Source organism: Oncorhynchus gorbuscha, linkage group LG13 (genome assembly GCF_021184085.1).
Source record: "Oncorhynchus gorbuscha isolate QuinsamMale2020 ecotype Even-year linkage group LG13, OgorEven_v1.0, whole genome shotgun sequence".
Classification (NCBI taxonomy): Eukaryota; Metazoa; Chordata; class Actinopteri; order Salmoniformes; family Salmonidae; genus Oncorhynchus; species Oncorhynchus gorbuscha.
The window spans coordinates 58,118,435-58,144,121 of NC_060185.1; the positions used below are offsets into that span (position 1 = coordinate 58,118,435).

At 40.8% G+C, this 25,687-nt stretch overlaps 1 protein-coding gene across 4 annotated transcripts in view; it reads left to right on the plus strand.

Annotated features, from left to right (window-relative positions):
- Positions 1-2,815: 2,815 nt before the first annotated feature.
- LOC123993194 (CRACD-like protein) overlaps positions 2,816-25,687 on the plus strand; it is a 34,476-nt gene continuing 11,604 nt past the window's right edge. The window contains exons 1-3 of one of the 4 annotated variants that reach the window (XM_046295076.1): positions 6,295-6,451; positions 6,777-6,841; positions 24,235-24,314. In XM_046295076.1, coding sequence (XP_046151032.1) covers positions 24,251-24,314 — 64 coding nt within the window. In that variant the 5' untranslated portion in view covers positions 6,295-6,451; positions 6,777-6,841; positions 24,235-24,250. Of the gene's footprint in view, positions 2,966-6,294; positions 6,452-6,776; positions 6,842-7,961; positions 8,243-12,301; positions 12,359-24,234; positions 24,315-25,687 lie in introns of those variants that run through there. The other 3 variants (XM_046295078.1, XM_046295075.1, XM_046295074.1) reach the window with 3 other exon arrangements.

Sequence of the window (25,687 nt, forward strand, 5' to 3'; positions counted from 1 at the left end):
TGTGAGTTTTTGGCACAACCCGGATCGTGGGAAGTGACAAAGAGCTCTTATAGGACCAGGCCACAAATAATTATAATAATCAATAATTTTGCACTTTATTTAACCATCTTACATATAAACCCTTAATTATTAATCGAAAATGGTAAATAACTAACCACAGGTTAATGAGAAGGGTCTGCTTGAAAGGATGCATATAACTCTGCAATGTTGGGTTGTATTGGAGAGAGTCTCAGTCTTAAATCATTTTCCACCCACAGTCTGCCTGTATTTAGTTTTCATGCTAGTGAGGGCCGAGAATCCACTCTCACATAGGTACGTGGTTGCAAAGGTCATCAGTGTATAAACAGCGCGATTTGCCAAGGCAGGATACTCTGATAGTCTGGCAGTGGCTTTTGATTAAATTCCATTTTCACAGAACCGCTTGTTGCAATTTCGATGAGGCTCTCTTGTTCAGATATCGGTAAGTGGACTGGCGGCAGGGAATGAAAGAGATAACAAATCCAGTTGTTTGTGTCAACCGTTTCGGAAAGTACCGGCTTAATTGCGCACCCAACTCACTCAGGTGCTACGCTATATCACATTTGACACATTCCGTAAGCTTGAGTTCCTTTGCACACAAAATAAATCATACAATGATGGAAAGACCTGTGTTTTGTCCTTGTTAATGCAGACCTCAATTTTTTTCCCGCACATTGAATATAACTGCAGAGAGACCCTGTAATCCTAGATTCAGACCACTCAGGCGAGAAAAAACATCACCCAGATAGGCCAGTCGTGTGAGAAACTCGTCATCATGCAAGCGGTCAGACAAGTAAGCTCATCTCTCAATTTAAACAAAAAACGTGTCAATACTTTGCCCCTTGATAACCAGCACACTTCTGTATGTTGTAAAAGCGTTACATAATGTCCAAAATGTCTTTCAAGCTGTTAGGCATTCCCTTGGCAGCAAGAGCCTCTCAGTGCATGATGCAGTGTACCCAAGTGGCGTCGGGAGCAACTGCTTGCACCACTCCACTATTTCTTCCTGTCATGGCATTTGCACCATCAGTACAGATACCAACACATCTTGACCACCAAAGTCCATTTGATGTCACAAAGCTGTCCAGTACTTTAAAAATATCCTATCCTGTTGTCCTGGTTTCCAGAAGAGGATGTCTTCCTTAATTGACCCCCCCCATAAACGTAACCGACATATACCAGGAGCCAGCCAAGGAGCTGTGCCAGGCCCATCACACCTGTTGACTCATCCAGCTGTAATGCATATAATTAATTTGCTTGTATGTGAAGCAGTAATTGTTACAAAACCATGTCACCAATGCTTCCTGAAAGTGTTGTTTGATGAAGGCATTGTCTCGTTTTTTGGCCTTTTCCCCCAGCATTGTCCCAGCCATATCCGCGATAGCAGGAAGAATTAAGTCCTCCACAATAGTATGGGGCTTGCCTGTCCTAGTCACTTGGTAGCTCACCATATAAGACGCTTCTAGAGCCTTCTAATTAATTGTATATGTTGCTTTTATACATGTCTTACTACTCGCTTTAAAAACTCTTGTGGCCTATTTTTCAAATTGGCATGTTTTGTTTCTAAATGTCTGCGCAATTGTGAAGGTTTAATCGAGTTGTGAGATAGTACTTTTGCACACATAACACACTGTGGCTGAGGAAAGGCACTACTCCCAATGTAGTTCTCATCTTATGTGTGCCTCTTCGATGGTCCAGCGTCCCTGTTTGCGGTTCAGTGCTTTCCCGGGTACGGGGCCAGTAGCTCTTCGCCTGCATCAGATTCACATCTGTCAGTGTCCATACTAGATGGGCTAACAACAAATGTAGAATTACTGATACTAGCATCTGATGTACTTGTGGAAGCAGAACAACTTGTGTCGTCGACAGGTGCAAGTGTAGTTCTGCTGGTAGTAGCAGTAGAGCTGGTATGTGTATCTATGGACGCGGGTCTTACTTAAATTTTTTTTTTTTTTAATCCATTTTCGAGCAAACGGAATAAGCAGCAGCTACGTTTGGCTACATACTGACCATTAGTGTAATTCCCATGAGAGAGTAACGGTTAATGTGATTGGATGTTCATTATTTGACTAGGCTAATTACCAGTATTTTATACTATGTTATTATTACGATGAACACTAGATGGTTTTATTTTATTTTTGGCAGTGAAACATGGCTACTCAGGCGAGAACAAAACCTATCCCAAATGTATAGCAACGTTAGAAAATATAAATGGCCTGTTTGAAAATGTGAAGAAAAAATATTTTTCTATTTTTCACATTTTCATCTGGCGTACCCAAGACGGCATTGAGTACGCCAGTTTGTGAATACCTGTTCTAATACGTAACAAAAAAAGCTACCACTAGAGAGCATTGCTGCCCACAGATTTCCCCCTCAATTCTCAAAATTCTCACCCAAAAGATTTGACTTTAATCTATGGACATAAAATGAAGGTATTTGACCAGAAAATCGTTTTGAAAGATACATGTTGTTACAGAAATTACAATGGAATTGAGCTATAACACAAAGCCAATGGTGTATCATTGATCCGACTACTGTAGTTGTAAAATTGGTTTCATTATTTTAGGGGTTTTGGTCAAGGACATCAATATTGTATCCAATCAGGTGGTTCATTTTTCAGAGGGATCAAAGTATCCTACACCATACACTGAGCATATAAAGCAAAGCATACCTAAATGGAGTTGCTAAAAATACACCCTCAATGTTAGCTTGGATTTAAAGTTGATCTTTATCTATAGATCTTTGAGAGCAACGTCTCAGTGAGTCAACTGGTGAACACAATTGTGTTACTTCCTCGCAGAGAAAGCATGCGCGGTACTCCTAGTGCTTCTGAAGGCTAGTTGAAGAAAGACACGAAACTTCAATGGGCGAGATCTAATCACCGACGTATTTTTGACTTCATTGATGGATGTCTGCATACTTTAAAATATAGCGCCTATCTCAGTTTGTAAGTATCACTTTCTTTCATGACGAACTTACGTAGACATATTGTTTGATAAGATTCCAAATGGTTCGCACCAGTAGCTTTTTCTATGTTGCTTTTAGGGTTAGCAAAAAAAATGTTGAATTCAGATGGTGGTGGCCTCCAACTTTTCTTGGAAGATGTTACCTTAAACTGCTCTTCTTTATTACGGATACGACGTTGTTGAATTATACCTCTCACTTGAAGGAACTTCCACATAATCCGATGTGTTATCTTTAGCATAATGTGACACATCCTCTTGAATTGATTTTAATTACAAATATATTTTACTTATATTTAGTGTTTAAAGACAATTAGCTATTGCTTTCTTTAACATTTAGTCCGATTTTCAATGGCCTGCAGGCTATAATTGTCTTCTCCTCTTTGACAACACAGAAGGATAATAGTGATAAAAGTGTGTTTACACTTTTTTTAATAGGCTGTGGTTAAGGTAGTCAATATTTTGTCCACATCAGTTGCTTATTCCCAGCAGCTATCTGGTATGCTATATGCATCAATAACTTTACATAATTCCTTATTTGATGCACATAAATCGATATACTTAATATCCCTGGTTTGGTGCAACGTAGAAAGGGGTTGATTTGAGCCAATGTGTGGATTAAAAACAAAGGAAATTGTCAAATCTGTCTGCAGATGTGCCAGGCACCAAATGCACGAGCTCCAACCTAGAGTTTTTCTTTATAAAGAAAATATCTATACCTATAGAATACCTAAATACTGTACCTATACGCATGTCAGCAGAACTGGGTGGCACTCTTATGGCAAACACATTGAAATTCCATTCTAGCGCTATTAAAAAAGTCATCTGATGATGCATGGTGTGTCCAGTCCAGTTTTGTTATTACAAATATCTGCAAATCTTGAAGAAATATACCATTGTATCTCTTTATGATGGAATTATATAGTGACATCAAACGATAAACGTGCTCAAATGTATATAGTTATTATAGCAGGTTATTGTACAACAAGTTTAATCTGAATTGTTCTTTACCATGAGTGTTTCTTTTTTTACAATATTGCATAGCATTATATCCAAGCATAATGTCACAAAGTCTAACAGTGGTTAGTATAGTGGTCACAGTTGTCCTTAGCCTTGTAAACCACACACAGCTGACCAGTAGGATGAACCAGATTGAGTCATAGCACTAATTACATGTTTTAAATGGGCCAACTGGGAAATGAGGATACGGCGAAGAGCAAAACACTTCAAAAATTAAAGTCACAATTATTTGATTATCACCACGCAATTAAATCATTCAGATAAATGTATTCTCGCATGCCCTCACCACCCACACGTACTCTGCAGCAAATGATTTGTAGTGTAAGAAATGCCTTATGAAAATGGTCCCAACTGTAGGTAAATGGCAGACTAGAGGGCCCTTTAGCAGTTTTATCAAGCAGTAAAACCCAGCAGGATCCCTTTTCATGTGGAGAGTGTGAGAACAGAGTGGGTCATTTCAAGGGTCAGCCCTGAAAGGTTTCCAGCACCATGAGAAGATAACCAAAGGCAGGCAGAGAGGAGGACTGTGTTGTTTTTGCTGTATACACATCCCTGTCTGTGACACATTCAGCCTCACCCTCGCACCCAGCTAGGGGTGCTCCCTAGCTCAGCTCTGGGGTATAATTTTTGGGTTATTTACAGTTCTGCATACATGGCCTTAATTAGAGTTTGGGCCAGAGAGCTCACTGCTCGCAGAAGATGTGTTCCAGATGTGAGCAGGAATTCCAAGCGCTTTGTAAAGAAAAGAAACAGAGCTCTGCAGGAGTTGACTAAAGAAACTTGAGTCAGAGCAAACTGTTGAGGGATTCGAGAGAACAGGGGAAAAGGGGCCTCTTGCTCAATCATGGGCACAGATTTAACTCGTCAGAATTCAGGTTTATATAAGTAACTATCTAGAGTTAAAAACAGCATGTTCTTTTACCCTACAGTATTTTGGTGAACCACAAAGTTCATGACAATTGGTGTGTTTTCAAGCACTGAGCACTCCTTACATTTGTTTAGCAAGTTCTCATAAATTAACTCCAATGTACATACTCTCTATACATACTTTCTATACTTTCTCCGTTATGAGCCAAGCAAGCAAGAGATTCTGTAGGGCCAGTGAAAAAAAAATGTTTCAGGAAATACCCCCAAAAATATTCAAGGAGGAAAACTGACCGACATTCCTCCTATTTTTAAAAACCAGAGGGATATATGATGTGTTTTTCAAATGAGTCCACATAGTTTGTATGAATGTAGATGTATCATGCGTGAGATTCTACTCTGATGTAGTCTGTCTGGATGTTTGAATACCAAGATGAAAGCTGCTTGTGATTGCAATTGGTGTACAGTAGACATCTTAAAATGCCCAGTGCACTCAAAAACACGACTCTTCAGACCACTCCCTGACAGTCCTAGCAAAATTCGCTGTTTGCTAAGAAGCTGTTTTTGTTTTATTTTTGACAATTTTAATTTAAAACAATCACAGTAATGTACTTAATTGTGAACCAGAAATAGTTTGATATTGAGATCATTGGACCCTTTTCTTTTTCAAAGAGGTTTTCTGGAAGTTTTGTATACTTTTTAGCCAGTACTCCCGAAAGTAGCGCCCAAGAAAGAAAAAGAGACCCTATATATTGTATACAACGTCGTGGCGAAACTGCTCTCGAGCCCCCTGCAGCGCACTGTCTCTTTGCTCACCCCGCAACCCCATTTGACAATGCTGTGACGATCTGATCCCGCCTCCCACTTTAACTTTTCAACCTCATTGTACATCATTCCACTTGACAATCAACATTTTCCTAATGTTCGGTTGTGGCTAGTACGGCAAGCAAGCAATTGTGATTATGTAATTTTATACAATGGAAAAGTTATAGGCCTACTTACAGGTAACTGCCAAAATAAAGGAAACACCAACATAAAGCGTCATAATAGGCTGTTGGGCCTCCAGAACAGTTCCAAACCACCTACAAATAGCGTTTGACATTGTGGGGACTACAAATTGCCACAGTTGGTCAAATGTTCCGATCCTCACAAGAAAAAAACAAATTAAAAACCCACACGTTAGCTTCTTTCAGACCACTCTTTCAAAATGACAGTGGTCTCTTCTCGCCATGGTAGCCAACATAATGGGAAACTGGGAATTTTATACATGACCCTAAGCACGATGGGATGTTAATTGCTTAATTAACTCAGGAACAACACCCGTGTGGAAGCACCTGCTCTCATTTACACAAGTGTTTCCTTTATTTTGGCAGTTACCTATATATATTAGCGTCAAATGTCCTACTCCTTGAAAGTCATTCATTGGTTATATATAGCATTTGCTTACGTGATGAATGATGATCGCAGACAATCAACTGCATTGTTTGATTATTACCCCACATCATGGAATATCTGCGTGAACGTGTATAAGTACAAAAGGTGGACATTTTAAATTATTTTATTTGGATGGTTGACACAACAGAAAGGTAAGCCGATGTGTTCTTGTCTAAAAAGTGGGTAAAAGTTTGCTTTAATATGTGTGTTGTTGTGAATGGCGATCGGGATAAATAGATGGACCCACGCCTGGTTAAAAAAAAATCTTAGCCTATTGTGAAGTACTGTATATTCCAAAATTCACCAGTGGCACCATTTAGGAGCTAAGGGTTGTCGGCACAGTGTTTATGATCAGACCTGTATCTTCTAGTGTATTTGTGTGGCTATGATGTACAACGTCTTCTAGTCTGTAGAGAAATGCATTGAAAGAGAAATGCAGCTACTACCGAGGTTTTAATATCTAACTTCTCATTTCAGATGTTTTGTAACATCTGATGCATGGATTTGATCGACGCATTCAATATTTGTTTGCTCTTGTAATGGTAAGCGCATGCAGCCACTCATCCCACTTGCTCCAGAGAGCGTGTTCATAATTCAGAACACGTCAGGAACGAGCGTGTAGGTCTCATACACTAAATGATGGCAGGATAGAATGTAAGGAGTCGGTGCATTTTGTCCACTGGGAGAGGACTAGATCGTTTATGCATGTATGAGCTTTTGATTAACACGTCGAGTCCAAAAAGGGAGGTTTAAAAAACGAGGTAGTTTTCAAATCTCCTGAAAGTGTCTTAACAGACTGATAATCATACCCCCCTCCCCCTTCTATTCCCTTGAAATGCCGGAAAGTGGAGTAAAAGTTATTTGGGTAGAAGTGCTGTGATCACTGTCTGTGGCCACAGTCTTCTAATGTGTTTACACTTAGGTCGAGGGAAATGTTTCATTTTGAAAAGGAGCCTCCAAGGTCCTTGACTTAAAAGTTTGAGTTGATTGTTTACATGAACACATTCTTTATTCCCAGGAAAATGGGCCACTTGGTTTGTTCCGAGCAGATCTGGCCATTTTGTATGGTTGAATGCTGATCGAGCTTTACCAAATCCTTTCCCGGCTCTCACAGGGTTGTTTATTTAGTTAACTTTCAGGCTCCCCTGACTTTGTGTAGTTGTTCAATTCACATTTGTATTGTTTTGCATGTTGGCATTCTGTAATAACATACTTATCTGAGAATTAGGCCTATTATCAAACCTGTTCATTAATATCCCATATTGATTTTCTACTTAGTCATCCTTAGTCATATGACTTGACATCCCAACATGACTGGCAAAGGTTGAACCTAGAGGTTGAGATTTAGACACCCGTTGACTCCTGCTCAATGGGAAGGTGGCACTGTTTGTTGGGGTATTTTTGTTTTTCTGATGGGGGATGAGTGAGTTCCCAGTCAGGACAATCCCTACGACGCCCCTAGCTAATTATCAGAGACACGGGTCTGATCGTCTGGAAGTAAGCTGCCTGATTGAGACAATAGCTGCAGGCTGCCGCTCGGGATTAAACTATGTAACTGGGAGGGAGTGGGAGGTGGATGGGGGTGGGAAGAGCAGCGTGGGGCGGGCTGTTAGTTCACACTCGTGTCCTCCCACTGTAGGCTAGTCACTGGGAGGGCAGGCAGCCTCCACTCAAAGATAGCACTGTGTCTTTATCTTTGTCTTGCCACCAGCTGCCCTTTCTGCTGTTCTGTCTTAATTCATGTGCATTAAGAAGGCGGGTGTTTGTGTAGTGGACTGGTGGCCTTCAACATTGCAGTTGGAGCATGCACAGGGACTTCCATGTGCCAGCACTCAGTCAAGCTGGTAAAGGATGTACTAAAGAGTGAATCTGCCATTTATTTTGTTTGAGCATTCCCATCTAGAAACCATGGCTGGATTTTATGGCTGTTTGCGGGGGAAGAAGTAAGTGTGCTCTGCTTTTCTGGTTAGATATATCAGACCCTGGCAGGATATCAAACATATCGATCGCCAGAGCATTTGTCTGAATGGAACATAATCATTGGTTGTGCATGTGTCTTAGATAAGGGCTATAATTATTTTACTAATCCTAATATTAGGACACAGTAGGCCTGCATTGGTTTTGCAAGTCCTAGCATATGAAATAAATGGTTCATTTGAAACTAGCGTGGACTGGATTGTGAATAATCTGTATATGGGCTGTTTGTTTGCAGTGTCAGAGAACGATCTCTCCCTTTATCCTAGTTGTCAATGGCTTCTACATCCACAAAGTCTTAAACCCTGCCTATTTGTAAAATGTGTCTTAAAATTGTATTTTTAACCCTAAACTTAGCCAAACTGCTAACCATATGCCAAACTTTAAATTCAGACCAAAAAGCTAATTTTTGTTTTCATGATATAGCCAGTTTTGACTTTGTGGCTGTAGAATCTAGTGGAAACCCTTTATCCTTCGGTCTCATGACATTTTAAGACAAAAGCTTTATTGACCACTTGCTTATTAGTTCATTGAAAAAAATGTGAGAGCCAGGCAGCCCTTTTGTTAACCTTGTGAACTGACTCACTTAACAGTAACTCTGCCTGAAAGGGATCAGTTATTCTCCCCCAGAGTGAGTAACTGACTGCTGCGGTTTATTCACATCCTTCCAACCCCACATCCCAAACACCCATTTCATGGTGTCAGCTGTCCCAACTAAGTTCCCCTTAGCAGCAGTCTGGCTAAGTACTGGCTTTCACGTGACATCTTGTACACAAACTGACTTAGAAATGGAGACCATATACAGTATGGATACCAAGCACAGTAGAGTACACAACATACCATCCTAAAGTAAACAACTCTGCTAAGATGTGTGGGACACCTGCACTCTTTCACATGGTGCTCTTTTACGCAGTCTTCTCTGGACAGTTGACGCCTTCTTACCATTTCCAGATGGATCTGGTTTAATGCTAATAGTCCCAAGTCAGTAAGAAGGGCTGTTTTGAACTGTGCTATCACCTAATGTTTTTTTCTCTCCCTGTTGGATTAACAAACTAAATTATTGCTTGTGCACACACAATGCCTTTCTTGCTTGTATTTGGGGCAGATGTGTAGGCTAAACCTTTTGTTGGCAGGCGTCTAATTGTGTGAATGCACCCTTGATGAAACTTGTAAATTCATGATACCCATTTCGTAGTCCGACTTGGTCACTCCTTTTTAGTTTAGTACCGGAAGTAAAGAGAATTCCATGGTTTTGTGCTCTGGTTCTAGACAAACATTAAGGTATGTGAGGTTTTACTCAACAGCTGAAATTACTTTGGTAAAGAAGAACTGTGCTGTGACGAGCTGACCAACCACTTTAGAAATACAGCCTTGTATGGGGGCTCCACCCATTTTTGAAAACTGTTCACTCAACATAGCAAATAAAGTTGGGTTCAACCTCAATAAAATAGACTACTACTTCCTTTCATGATATCCTAAAATTCCACCCATTGGAAATACTATAGTAGTTCTTCCTTCCAGGCAGCTTTGCCCTGCAGTAGCCTTGTTTTGAATGTCCTGGTTACTGTACTTCTCTTACTATGATTTATTGGATATCCTGTTTGGTTGTTGTGGCCCTCTTGACATGATACTACAAACCCAGTTCAGTTCTGTGGAATAGATGGTTTCCTGCCCAGGGCTGAAAATGGACGCTAGGAAAATGATTGGGATCCGTTTGCCCGCATTGCATTCAGTATGAACATTTTATGTTGAGCTACTGGCCTAGTACACACACCACTAACTTTACTTGCACACAATCTATATCTGTCCTCAGTACTCCACAGGCTGTGTATAATTTAGCCTGCCAGAGAACTTTCTCACCAGTTGAAAGTATAAACTACCAAACAAAACGCCCAGTGTCATTGCTTGGCACTACCGTTCAGTAACTATATTCACATGGAGTATTTTAATTTTTACCTTTAAAAAAAAAATAGGCATGAAAGCCTTGCAGTTTCAGGGGATTTTTGTGTTCAAAATAACTGTGGAAATGTGGTGTAGCCCATCCCTAATAAAGATAATGTAATCAATTCTTTAACCCAGTTGATGGTTGGCACTGGTTCCACAGACGGATGACTCTATATTACAGGTCCAAACCAGCCCCGAGTGATTGTTTTGCCCCACCCAAAGTTTTTTGCATATTAATTATATTGTATTGTTTTTGGTCAAAGACTAAAATCACCAGGATTTTTGCAAAAAATCTGTTTTTCAGAAATCTGTTCAAGTTTTGACAAATGGGAACAATCATTGTGTAGATTTGGTCTAGATCATCCAAGTTTGAAGGCATGCAATAAAATAATAGCCAATTTGTGGAATAATACCTGAATATGCAAAGAATATTGCATATTTCTACCTTGGTGTACCTCATTTTGGAATGCATCACCATGAAGAGAATGACATTCATATCCGTAATTATACATTTGTGTAGTACGATACCATGTGTAAATCCACTTCCTGTAGTTCAATAACCCAAATAGATTTTTTTTCAAACTCACTGTGGCATGTCAAAGCTGACTTCTTTGAATCTTAATTTGGAGCATATAAACTGAGTGAGATTTTACTGAAATTCTGTCACAACTTTACATCGGCACAGTTCTTCCAGTAAATGTTTTTTTTTGTCAAATATTCAGTGTACATACATTTTAAGTGAGAAATCTGAGACGCCGGGGCAATTCCACAGTGACTGAAAAGTAATCTATAAAAGGTGTACTCGTGATGTTTTGCCGTCATGCTTCTGCATTATTTACAATTCACAAAAGGCCTACCTGCAGTGAGTACTCCATTCATCTTGTATCCAACCCCATTTCCAAAGAGCTTCTCTTGTCCGGTTACCAAAGACCGCTCCGCCTAACATATTCAAATGATTCAGTCATGTAACACCACGTCAACAGTAGGCCTAGGCTATATCTTGCTTATTGAGAGTGACCAATGCAATACAATTTACGGGAGCCTAGTATTTTCTTTTAGTTGCGGTGCGCTAAGATTTGCCATTGCGTTAGGTTTGTTGCAGTTCCAGTGTAGTCAAACATGAATTGCCTGTGTTTTATATATAATATTTCCACACTGAGGTTTCGAAGTACTGTGAAATTATGATAAGCCTGTGCACAATGTCTATTCCACTTTGGCTCGGCATAATTTCATTGAAATTACGTGGAAACAATGTTCATTCAACCAGTGTGTGCACAGTGGGAAAGCCCCTCCTAATGTGTGTGTGTTTCTGTTTGAATAGACTGCCTGAAATGTCTGCCTGTTTTGGCCAGCCTGGCGACATCACCGGTAAATTAGTTAATAGACCAATAAGTCCTAAACCAATAACAGCTAATTTTCAGTTGTGCCTTCTCCACTCAGACCACTCCCAGACAGTCGTAGCAAAACTCTTGCTTGAGAAATTGCGCTTTGCTAAGCTCTTTTACCTTTAAAAAAATTTTTAAATTTGTTTTCAATAAATAATCACAGTAAGATACTTAATTGTTACCCAGGAATGATTTGATAGAGAACTGCTGCATTGGACTTTACTTCCTATTCCACAAATATTAGAAGTATCCTGGATGTTGACTAGAAAACAGTTTCAAAGGACACTAAGGCTTCAATCGCACAATATGTTCAGCACAGCAAATGTGGATTTAGAGTCTGGATGCGAAAACCAGATGGCTCTCTACTGACTCTGCTGAAGAGTGTGTGAAAGTTGTAATCGATGTGTTGTCTGTCTCATAAACCTTGCTAGTTGCTATCCTCTAATCCTTGATTGCGTAACATAGGTGACTCTTCACATCTGACTTTGAAATAGGCAAGCTCCAGTACAAAAACAATACTCAAACCTGGCTGTGTCCCTATATGGAATTGGCAGACTCCTCTGTTTAAATTCCCCATAACTGCCTGTGTTCAAATGCTTTTTCATCTGGCTTGTTTATCTAACAGTCTTGTTTCTATCATTTAATGCTGCTCCTTTCCACCAACTCTCTCTCTCCTCCTTTTCAACTCCCCCTGAAAAGTTAAACCATGAAACAGCGGACGTCATCGCTGCTGGCCAGTTTTGGAGGCAGTCCAAGGTCAGTCTGTTAGCCCAGGTGAAATCCTGCTGCCTCTGAACCATGCTGCCCCATTGAGTAGTTTGTGACGGGTTGTTCATGTGGTCAAACCTTGGGTGGTTATGGTCCATAGGCTAACTGTGACAACCCCAGGTGGCATATTCCGCCCAGAATGCAGTTGTTCATAAGTACAACTATTATGATTCCCCTTGGACTGTGTGGACCTGTATAGACTAGACCAATCTAATGTATCATGTAGTCTAAATCAACTGTGGGTGGTGGTTGTGTTGTAAATGTACGTCTCTTTGTGTTGGTGGTTTTTGTCAGTCACGTTGTCCACCTAGGTAATAATGCCTCTATCTTTTGAAGCTTTATTCATCTGTGAAGCAGCGATTGGAACATTTCCTCAGAGTATGACAGAGGAAATGAATAGGCAGTATCAGATGGGAGAGTAATGGTAAAGATGGCTGTTGTCCAGAAGTCAGGCTCATTAGATCAGATTTCTCTCTGCCGCTCTCATGTGTTAAAGTCAACTACTGTGCTGCTTTTGTCGCCTGACGAACGCTGTGGAATTTTTCAACTGGCCGATTCCACACCCACACCAAGCTGAAAATATTTTTGGTATCTCTGATTGTTCAGGCAATTCTTACATATAAACGTCTTTGGGAGGAAGGATGTTTGACATGCTTTTTACATTTCTATCACCAGTCATGACGAATGAAGCCATTTTAGGCACTTTTTAGACATATACATATACCGTAAGGCCCTATGATCTGTGAACCGTACATGATACAGACATCTTTGAGTCAATATACTCCTTATAGTGTTTTCTCAAATATGCAGTATGTGTAGCTGCTGATAATTGTTTAAATCCAAAATTAATATCCAGGAAAGCCAGGTTTCCAAAAGCTGGGCCTAAAATAGCGTATAAGAGATCGTACAAAAGATTTTGTTGTGACTGCTAAAAATATTTGTTGGTCAAATTGAGAAATTGTGAGTAAACTCGACGAAGAAGAAACTGTATGAAGCCAAGATCAATGACAGGAAGAATGATGGGGGAAACCTTGGAGTACTTATTTGTGCATAAAACAAATAATGAAAGAAATGCCATTTTAAAGGTAGAATTTTGTATGGGATAGGTGGACAAATTATTGTTATCGATCAATAATGAGAAACGTCCTGGCATTGACAACTTGGATGGAAAGCTACAAAGGATGGTAGCTGACGTTATAGCCACTCCTATAGTGTTTGTCCTCCGGCCTGGAGGGAAGCCAAAGTCCTTCCACTTCCCAAGAATGGTAAAGTGGCCTTTACTGGTTCTAACAGCTGATTATGCAACACTATACGAGTCATCAACCACAGCTAGTGAATTCACTGCAACCCTAAACAAAACGTTGCAGTCAGTTTTAGAATGGGTGGCCAGTTATAAACTGAACATCACTAAAACTAAGAGCATTGTATTTGGTACAAATCATTCCCTAAGTTCCAGACCCCAGCTGAATCTGGTAATAAAAGGTGTAACCGTTGAGGGGACTAAATTACTTAACGTTACCTTAGATTGTAAACTGTCATGGTCAAAACGTATTGATTCAATGGTTGTAAAGATGGGGTGAGGTCTGTCCGTGATAGAGATGTTGTGCTTTTTTGACTCCACAAAGCAAGTCCCGCAGGCTCTAGTTTTTATCTGAATTTTTATCCAGTCATATGGTCAAGTGCTGCAAAGATGAACCTAGTTAAGCTGCAGCTGGCCTAGAACCGAACGGCACGTTTTATTCTTTATTGTAATCAGAGGGCTAATATCAATAATATACATGTCAGTCGTTCCACAACTCTTAGCATCACTTGTTTATTATAAGAAATGTGTTGGAAATTCCAAATTGTTTGCGTAGTCAATTTACACACCAGAGGGTCTTTTCGCAGTCCCGGGTTCAGAACGAATCCAAAGAAACGTACAGTATTATACAGAGCCATGATTGACTGGAACTCTCATCTCACGTAGCGCATCAATGTGACCTACTTTTTGTGTGTATGTACTGATATGTACAGTGCATTTGGAAAGTATTCAGACCACTTGACTTTTTCCACGTTTTTTGTTATGTTACAGCTTTATTCTAAAATTGATTAAATAGTTTTTTCCCTCATCAATCTACTGTACACAATACCCCAATGAAGAAGCAAAAACAGGTTTAGACATTATAGCAACTATTAAAAATATCACATTTACATAGGTATTGAAACCCTTAGTACTTTGAAGCACCTTTGACAGCGATTACAGCCTCAAGTCTTGGATAACACTACAGGCTTGGCACACCTGTATTTGGGGAGTTTCTCCCATTATTCTCTGCAGATCCTCTCAAGCTTTGTCAGGTTGGATGGGGACGTTGCTGCACAGCTATTTTTAGGTCTCTCCAGAGATATTCTGGCTGGGCCACTCAGACATTCAGAAACTTGTCTGGAAGCCACTCCTGCATTGTATTGGCTTTGTGCTTGGTTGTTGTCCTGTTGGAAGAACGAACCTTCGCCCCTCGTCTGAGGTCCTGAGTGCTCTGGGGCAGGTTTCCATCGGATCTCTTTGTACTTTGCTCCGTTCATCTTTGCCTTGATCCTGACTAGTCTCCCAGTACCTGCCACTGAAAAACATCCCCACAGCATGATGCTGCCACCACCATGCTTCACCGAAGTGATGGTGCCAGGTTTCCTCCAGATGTGACACTTTGCATTCAGGCCAGTTCAATCTTGGTTTCATCAGACCAGAGAATCTTTCTCATGCTCTGAGTCTTTAGGTGCCTTTTGGCAAACTCCATGCGGGCTGTCATGTGCCTTACTGAGGAGTGGCTTCCGTCTGGCCGCTCTACCGTGGAGTGCTGCAGAGATTGATGTCCTTCTGGAAGGTTCTCCCATCTTCACAGAAACTCTGGTGCTTTGTCAGAGTGACCATCAGGTTCTTGGTCACCTCCCTAACCCAAGGCCCTTCTCCCTCGATTTGCTCAGTTTGGCCAGCTCTAGGAAGAGTCTTGGTGGTTCCAAACTTCTTCCATTTAAGAATGATGGAGACCACTATTCATTTACATTACATTTAAGTCATTTAGCAGACGCTCTTATCCAGAGCGACTTACAAATTGGTGCATTCACCTTATGACATCCAGTGGAACAGCCACTTTACAATAGTGCATCTAAATATTTTAAGGGGGGGGGTGAGAAGGATTACTTTATCCTATCCTAAGTATTCCTTAAAGAGGTGGGGTTTCAGGTGTCTCCGGAAGGTGGTGATTGACTCCGCTGTCCTGGCGTCGTGAGGGAGTTTGTTCCACCATTGGGGAGCCAGAGCAGCGAACAGTTTTGACTGGGCTGAGCGGGAACTGTACTTCCTCAGTGGTAGGGAGACGAGCAGGCCAGAGGTGGATGAACGCAGTGCCCTTATTTGGGTGTAGGGCCTGATCAGAGCCTGGAGGTACTGAGGTGCCGTTCCCCTCACAGCTCCGTAGGCAAGCACCATGGTCTTGTAGCATATGCGAGCTTCAACTGGAAGCCAGTGGAGAGAGCGGAGGAGCGGGGTGACACTATTCCTTCAACCTCATGACTTGTTTTTTGCTCTGACATGCATTGCCTTTCCAAATCATGTCCAATCACTTGAATGTGCCACAGGTGGACTCCAACCAAGTTGTAGAAACGGCTCAAGGATTATCAATGGAAACCAGATGCACCCAAGCTCCATTTCGAGTCTCGTAGGTATTAAGTAGTCACTCTTTGCTAAGTAAGGTATCGCTTTATTTTATTTTTAAGAAATTTGGAAATCTGTTGAAGCTTCGTCTTTATGGGGCATTGTGTAGAGATTGAGGAAAATATATAAAATTAAGAATGTTCCTAAATTTTAGAATAAGGCTAACGTAAGAGTGTGGAAAAAGTGAAGGTCTGAGTACTTTCCAACTGCCTCTTATCAGATACATACAGTGCACACGCACGCTACATGTTTTAAATTGTAAAGCCTTTTGTCTAAGGTCTTTCGTTATGTGTCGAACCCCAGTAAGACTAGCTGTCGCTAATGGGGATCCTATGAAATCATTATTAAAAGTATATCTCAACTAAACTTTTTTTGAATTTGCGCAACTTCCAGAGTGGCCTCTGGTACTTAATGATATGACCCATTTCATACATAGAACTTGACATAGGTAATTAACCAAACACAGCTTTACTTTAGGATTACACAGTCAGCAAAGGGAGTTCCCTTTGAATCAATTTCCCATTCACTGTGTTGGTGGTGCTCATAAGATGTATCAAATTTAGAATTAGGGGGGGTTAAATTTTAATTTGGACAGACTTTACAAATCTGCTCATGGGGCATGCTGAGATCACTTGACACATGTTCCATTATGATTTATGTTTTTCCATGCAGGGAAAATATATAATTATACAATTTCTAATGTCACACCAAAGGACATGTCTTAACACAGGATGAAAGAAAAGAACCAGTCAGATTTTTGTTAAAAAGTATATTTTGTGAAATACAAACTTTTGTAGAACATGAAATACTTCAAATAAAACGCACACAAAAAAACAATATTAAGCAACTTTGTGCTGTAAAATGTTAACACTCACCTGGGCTCCCGAGTGGCCAGCGGTCTAAGGCACTGCATCTGTGCCAAGAGGCGTCACTGCAGTGCCTGGTTCGAATCCATGCTGCATCACATCCAGCCAGCGTCAGCCGGGGTAGGCCGTTATTGTAACTAAGAATGTGTTCTTAACTGACTTGCCTAGTTTAATAAAAATAGGTATGAAGTGAAACAATTTCTGGTGTTCAAACAATCACCTGTTAGCATGATTTACATGTTCACTTTAAGCATTGTTAATGCTTTTTAAAATTGTATTTTTTACATTTATTAATCTTAAAATAACATTTTACTGAAGTGAGTTAAATAGTTCTAAACTTCTCTTCTCTATACCTCTTTCTCCATTTCTCCCAAAGCTTTTATCTTTGTGATGGTCGCAGAGACATCATTCTAAATCTTTCAATTTCCCCCCTGGATTTCTGCTTTATATATCTAGAAGATAAAATTACATTCTCAAAAGTAGGCCTAATACTCAATTAGGATCAGCGGTGAAAGATTTCATTTCTTCCCATTATGGGGACCTCCTATGTGTGCACACAATTTATTTTATGGGCATAATCATAGAATTACACAAATGATGTAATAGGCTGTCTATGGGCCTAATTAGTAAGACTTGTCTTAACTTTTAAAATGTACTGGCATAAAGTTGCATTAACACAACCAGTCATGTTACCTGATCGTCAAAAAATTACTTTCAAAAGGCTGTACTGTAGGCTACCTGTGCACATTACTCAGGAACGGCGCCAAGTCGGCCGTTGCAGAAATAAAATGGTTTAAGCCCAATTTACAGTGCATTCGGAAAGTATTACATTTTATTACGTTACAGCCTTATTCTAAAATGGATTTCAAGAAACAAATCCCTCAATCTACATACACTATCCCATAACGAAGGGATAACTGGTTTAGATTTGTTTTTTAAAAACCTTTATGTAAATAAGTATTCAGACCCTTAGTTATGAGAACACGAAATTGCGCTCCAGTGCATCCGGTTTCCATTGATTATCCTTGATGTTTCTACAACGTCATTGGCGTTAACCTGTGGTAAATTCAATTGATTGGACATGATTTGGAAAGACGCGTGTGCGCACCCACAGTTGACAGTGCATGTCGGATCAAAAACCAAGTCATGAGGTTGAAGGAATTGTCCATAGAGCTCCGAGACAGGATTGTGATTGCCAAAAGGTACCTAAAGTACTCTTAGACCATCAGAAACAAGATTCTCTGGTCTGATGAAACCAAGATTGAACTATTTGGCCTGAAAGCCAAGCGTCACGTCTGGAGGAAACCAGGCACCGCTCATCACCTGGACAATACCATCCCTATGGTGGGGGTAGCGTCATGCTGTGGGAATGTTTTTCAGTGTCAGGGACTGTGAGACTAGTCAGGATCAAGAGATGAATGGAGCAGAGTACAGGGAGATCATTGACGCAAAGCGCTCTGGAGCAGGTTAGGACCTCAGACTGGGTTGAAGGTTCACCTTTCAACAGGACAATAACCTTACGCACACAGTCAAGACTTTGCAGGGGGGGCTTCGGAACGAGTCTGAATGTTCTTGCGTGGCCTAGCCAGAGCCTGGACTTGAACCTGCTCGAATATCTCTGGAGAGACCTGAAAATGGCTGTGCAGCGATGCTCCACATTCCACCTGACGGTTTGAGAGGATCTGCTGAGAAGAATGGGAGAAACTCTCCAAATACAGGTGTGCCAAGCTTGTAGTGTAATACCCAAGAAGAATCGAGGCTGTAGTCTCTGCCAAGTACTTCAACAAAGTACTGAGTAAAGGATCTGAACACTTATGTAAATGTAATAACCCTAATTAGCCCATTGTCGTTATATAGGGTATTGTTTGTTACAGCCATATTCTAAAATGGATTAAACCATTTTTGTCCCCCCGTCATATTCTAAAATGGATTAAACTATTTCCCCCCCCCCCCAAATCTACAATGTGGAAAAAGTGAAGGTGTCTGACTACTTTCTGAATGCACAAGATATTTTTCCGATCATTATTGACATATAGTAGGCTAATCAACTATAATTATATGTTCTCTTCTGTCATTACTTGATGCTTGTCTAGAATACTAAATAAAGCCTTGCTCACCAGAATGTCAGAAATCGATAGATTGCTCAATCTAGTGGACATCGGTAAAGTTGTCTGTATTTCTGCTTCTTTCACAGAGCAAGGACATTTGGTGACCAGGGAGATTTCCAAACGAGTTTGACTGGTTTTAAGGAAATTAAAAGCTGTGGAAATAGATCCAACATGTTTCTGATAGTATTTCTGTGTGTGTGTATATATATATATATATATATATATATATATATATATTTTTGTGGTTAAATGAAAGTCAGCTTTTATGTCGCTGAATGAAATTACATGTTTATTCTACACAAAAGGTCCTTATGCGCACATTCGCATTCTCTCAAGATGCTGAAAGAAATGATATTTCTCCACATCTGTTTATGAGACTAACATTTGGTCTATAATTGTACTGTGAGGAACACTTAATTCTGCAGCGGATAATAGCATAATAGCCTAGATGTAAGGCCTACATTCAGTGTCCAGACTTCAGTTACTATTCCAACTATTAGGCTACTCCATTATAAAATGATTACGGCATCCATACAGTGCCATTTGATGAATGCAAAAAGACATTACTTACAAAACACCAAAAAGTGTTATGAATGACATTTGTTGATTTGTCATCATTCATTAGACCTACCCAAGTCTTGTAACCTGAATTGATGCATATACAGCTGTCCGTGCGCGTTTCGGTCTCAGCCACTCATCTCTGCAATGGCAATTTGTTTTATCATTGAACCACACCACATGAGTTTGTTCAGTCATTTTTCATCTGACTGACATGCGGGAATGATAGCGTTCCTACTGGACCGTTCCCGACTTACTTTCACTGCTGATTAGGACTGTTAATTATAAGCTTTTTCATATTTTCTGTTTACTTTCTGCGTCTCTGGACATCCCATATTCTCAGCGTTTTTCTGCACTCCACATCTCTTAAGCAGACACTTGTTTTCTTTTTGCCTGTTATCTAACAATGTACCCAGGATCTTGATTTGTACTGAACAAAAATATTAACGCAACATGTAAAATGTTGGGCCCATGTTGCATGAACTGAAATGAAAGATCCCAGAAACTTTCCATATGTACAAAGCTTCTCTCCAATTTTATGCATAAATTTGTTTGCATCCCTGTTAGTGAGCGTTTCTCCTTTGCCAAAATAATCTGCCCACCTGACAGGTGTGGCATATTAAAAAGCTGATTTAAACAGCATGGTAATTACACAGGTGCACCTTGTGCTGGGGGCAAAAGGCCACCCTAAAATATGCTATTGTTTTGTGCCACAGATGTCTCAAGTTGAGTGTGCAATTGGCAAGCTGACTGCAGGAATGTCCACCAGAGCTGTTGCCAGAGAAAGGAATGGTAATTTATCTTCCATAAGTGACCTTCAGCGTCGTTTTAGAGAATTGGACAGTACCTCCCACCGTCCTCACAGACCACGTGTATGGCATCGTGTGGGTGAGCGGTTTGTCAATGTTGTGAACGAAGTGCCCCATGGTGGCGGGGTTATGGTATGGGTAGGCATAGGCTACTGACAACACGTGCATTTTATTGATGGCTGTTACGTATGCCTCTTGGAGGGAACGCAACACCCTGCTACAACTCTCTGTGGAGTGAAAAAAGGTGTGCGGGTAAGGATGACCGAGGCAGAGAATATGTACCATTTACAGGGAATTTATTCTTCCACCTTGTGAAGGAAAAGGCGCTGGACAGAAGCAAAGAAAGTTCCCCCTCTCCTACCTTACCTGCTTACCCACTGGTTACTTTACTTAGCACCACCTGGTGCCCCTAATAAACACTGGCTTTTCAAGCTGCAGAAGGAGTTGGTAATTGAGGACAGCTGTATCCCCTGACAAAAGGGTGGGGTCAGAGCTCCAATTAGTGATGGGCTGACCAATCAGCTGCTTTGGAATCCAGGAAGCCATTTCCTGAAACTCATACATACGAAACCACAACATAGAAACTGGGGAACCTAACGATGGCAATTTGAATGCACAGAGATACCGTGATCCTGAGGCCCATTTAATCTCCCACCATCACCTCATGTTTCAGCATGATAATTCACGCAAGGATCTGTACACAATTCTTGGAAACTGAAAATGTTCTAGTTCTTCCATACTCAGCAGACATGTCACCCATTGAGCATGTTTGGGATGCTCTGGCTCTACGGGTACAGCAGCGTGTTACAGTTCCCGCCAATATCCAGCAACTTCGCACCGCCATTGAAGAGAAGTGGGACAACATTCCACAGGCCACAATTAGCAGCCTGCTCAACTCTATGCGAAGGAGATGTATTTATTATGGATCCCCATTACTCTTCCTCGGGTCCAGCAAAATTAAGGCAGTTTATACAACTTTTTAATTTTTTTACATTTACAATAAATTCAGATGTCACAACACACTGTGTGCCCTTTAGGCCCCTACTCTACCACTACCACACATCTACAGTACTAAATCTGTGTGTGCATGTGCCTATGTTTGTTGCTTAACAGAAAAATAAACAGTAGGGACTGTTTTTAAAATCTAAGTTCACTGCTTGCATCAGTTACTTGATGAGAAATAGAGTTCCATGTAGTTATGGCTCTATGTAGTACTGTGTGCCTCCCATAGTCTGTTCTGGACTTGGACTGTGAAGAGACCTCTTGTGACATGTCTTGTAGGGTATGCATGGGTGTTCAATCTGTGTGCCAGTAATTCAAACGGACAGCTTGGTGCATTCATGTCAATACCTCTGATAGTAGTGATGAAGTTAATCTCTCCTCCACTTTGAGCCAGGATGGATTGACATGCCTATTATTAATACTAGCTCTCTGTTTACATCAAAGGGCTGGCTGTGCTGCCCTGTTCTGAGCCAATTGCAATTTTCCCAAGTCCTTTTTTGTGGCACCTGACCACACACCTGAACAGTAGTTAAGGTGCGACAGTAGTCAAGGTGTTGATGGTAATTAAGGCAAAGTAGTGCTTTATTATGGACGTACTGCTCCCCATCTTAGCTACTGGGCTCCCGAGTGGCACAGCGGTCTAAGGCACTGCATCTCAGTGCAAGAGGTGTCACTACAGTCCCTGGTTTGAATCCAGGCTGTATCACATCCGGCCGTGATTGGGTGGCACACAATTGGCCCAGTGTCTGGGTTTGGCCGGGGTAGGCCATCATTGTAAATACGAATTTGTTCTAAACCGACTTGACTAGTTAACCTTTTTTTAATTATGTTTAAAAATAATAATACTGTTGTATCAACATGTTTTGACCATGACAGTTTACAATCTAGGGTTACTCCAAGGAGTTTAGTAATCTCAATTTGCTCAATTTGCTCAATTTCCACATTATTTATTACAAGATTATGTTGAGTTTTAGTGAGTATTTTAGTTATTTTTTTGCACTGTGTGAGGCAAATGGTGGTCATGCCAGATACTGACTGGTTTTCTGATCCATTTCCCTACCTTTTTTTTCTTAAGGTATCTTGTGACCAACAGATGCATATCTGTATTCCCAGTCATGTGAAATCCATAGATTAGGGCCTAATTAATTTATTTCAATTGTCTGATTTCCTTATAATAATTAATAATAATATATGCCATTTAGCAGATGCTTTTATGAACTGTAACTCAGTAAAATCTTTGAAATTGTTCCATACTGGGTTCATATTTTTTTGACCGTGTCATTTTTGTGTCACACCAGCGGACATAACATCACACCAAAGGATGTTTCATGCAGTTTGGGCAATCTGGGGCCTTGGAGTTTAGCTAGCATTCCACTACTGTACCCACTAAAATATGTTCACATTATGTCATACAGATAAATAATTTCAAGCATTTTCATGTAAAAGGTGTTGCACCAAATGAAAATAATACGGACACTAATGTGGGAGGATGAAAAAGGCTTATATATTGATACATTCATAATCAATAACTCACCCTCAGATCATGCCATGTGCTCCAGTCATGTCTTCTGCACTTCCTGTTTGGGCAAGGATCCTTCAACCGCAATGGCTTCCAGATAATGGCTCTTTTTAATATCACAATATTGCGTCACACCAGTGGAAATAAAGGTTTTTATAATAAACTACGTTTGTTCAGAGAAAATTGAGTATGGATGGACTTGGGAAATATTCTCATGAATAGACATCTGTGTTAACATGCTACATATTGGAGAGAAGGGTTTCGCTTATTTTTCTTTATTTGAATTTTATCACACACAAACGTGTCACATTTAGTTAAAGAACATTGTAAAAATGTTATTAATGGTCTAGATGATCCAAACAACGCAGTGTCTTCATAACCATAAAATTGATTTTCACAAATTAAAGTAAGTTATTCATGTTTTTGGCACATTGAAGTGAAAAAAAAGCAGTGGCACGTCAACCACCCATTTATTCTCAGACCTCCTCGGGTATTTGTACTATGCGGCTGAGTGTGAAAGTGTTAGTATTGTAACTTCTCTCACTTTCGTTCACTCTGTTGATATTCCTTGTTTTTATAATAATCGCATTCAGACATAAGTTCATTGCATTTGAAGACCTTTATTAAGACTGCCCCCGAACCAGGGATATTGACTTGCACAAAGCATAGCCATTCTCATAAGCTCTAACCCCTCATCATGCCCTTAATAAAATTGGCAGGAAATCATACATTCCGAGGAGGTAATTGCATTTGAATCATCTTTATTAATGGAGTAAGTAGGTTTGCACGTGTGGTCGAATTCCAAATTGCCTCAACATCCTGTTTAGTCATTCTGTGGGGCCAGGGGCTGGGACTGGCTGTCACTGACCCTCTGACTTCCTTGTGGTGTGTCTGAGGCTATCCTGCTGGGTGCTCCAGACCAGAGCGATCTCCAGCCTCCAGACAGGCCCCTCCAGTAATCTGCCCCAGTCAGGCACAGGCTGCTTATCTCAGCCTCTTCCTGTGCCACGGCAGGGCGGTGACGTGTAGGGCGTTGTGGTAGAGAGAGACTGGTAGCCCCTCCCTGATCTCTTCTCAAATGGAGAGCAGGGTTATGAAAATGGTTGTTACCATCGCAGGAGATTCACACAGCTGAGTTACAGTAAATGGGGATGAATAAAATGCAGTGCCTGATTTTGAATCTGTTATTGTAGTCAGTCCATATAGACAATGGTCTTATTTATTAGTATCCCAAATCCCTGGAAGGCTTCCCTCTGTAATATAGTTAAGTCTTTCCCTCTGTCTCCATAGTAAATGCCTGTTTCTCCCTCACAGCAGTGACTGCAGCATCATGGCCTCTGGACCATCAGATGTGATGACCGACCAGGATCCTGCAGACCCCACAGAGTGCACAGGTAAACCCACACTAACTGGCTTTGATAGTCCTTTTAAAGGGGATCTTTACTATTATCTTGTCATTGGTAAATCGCACTACCACAGACAGTTTCCTATCTGATGAGACTTACAGTATCTAGTCTGTAGGGAGGGAATGGCAAAATGACTCCTTGTCCACACAGTTTACATATATCCTCAGAGGCATAGATCCATGTCTGAGAAGCCTTGGGGTTCATTGTAAGTGATACAATTATCATTGTGAGAATCCCTCCACATGATCCATGCAAAGGTTTTCGTGTTTCTTCTAGACCTGTGTGCTGTTAGCTCTCTCAGAAAGCATTGGCCTTTAGGGAGGATCAGGCCAAGCTTAAGAAAGCGATATTATTACAGTTTTATTGGCAGGAAATTAAGTAAAATATAATGCATCTCACCACCCCTAAAGAACATTGTAGAAATGTCCATTCGCCAACCCTTCAACCCTACTGTGATGTGTGTGCTCTGGGAACGAGGAAGTCAGGGACTGCAAGGTCAGGCTCGGCCCCATCTCTGGAGGGCTAGCTGGGATGTGGATTAGCCCTTCCCTTCAGCAATAGGTCACACTGACAATCTCCTCTATTGGATTGAACTTCTAAAGCGGAGGGCGAAGTCCATTAAAGTAAATAATTTGTCAATGGCTGGAGGTGTGCCGGCCAGGCGGCGTGCCAGGGGATAATGTGGCGTACCCTGAGAGTCAGGGGGAGGGGGTTAAGCTGCAGTCAAGATAGAAGCCCCGTGTGTAATATGTCCGTGGAATTAGAGGGGTCTTGGCCATGCCTCTTCCAAAGGGTTACAGTTTGTAATAGAAATAACATCAACTCAAGGAGAGTAATTTGTTGTTAGGTACGGCAGTGCTCGCTAGATCAATGAGAATATTTAGTGGGAGAGTTTCTTGTGTCTGACTGTTTGTGTCCCATCTTAGCCCAAATTTGGCCTGTTGGTCAAAAAAAGAACTCTGTACAAAATATATTGGTCTCCGCTTACATGTTCAGCTACTACAGTATATACATTCATAAATCTGTAGTAATAAATCCCTCTCCTACTGGACTTGAGTTTTCCCTTGATTTGTTGACTTCAGCCATACTGAATGGCCCAATTCAAAGTGTGTGTGTGTGATGCCAGCTCAAGGCCTTGTCTGTAATTGGATCTCAAGTGTTTTCCAGAGCATGTGAGCAACAGGATTGTGTGGCTTTATATATAAATATAGTCACTACTACCAACCTTCACTTCTCCAAGGCAGTGCTTGCTCTTTAATCAGACAATTGTATTCCTAGCTGCTAAAGGTCTCCATCCTAGGATTGTTCATGTTGTAGTCATCCCCTCTCAAATATTGGCAACATTTGTATGGATCCAACTA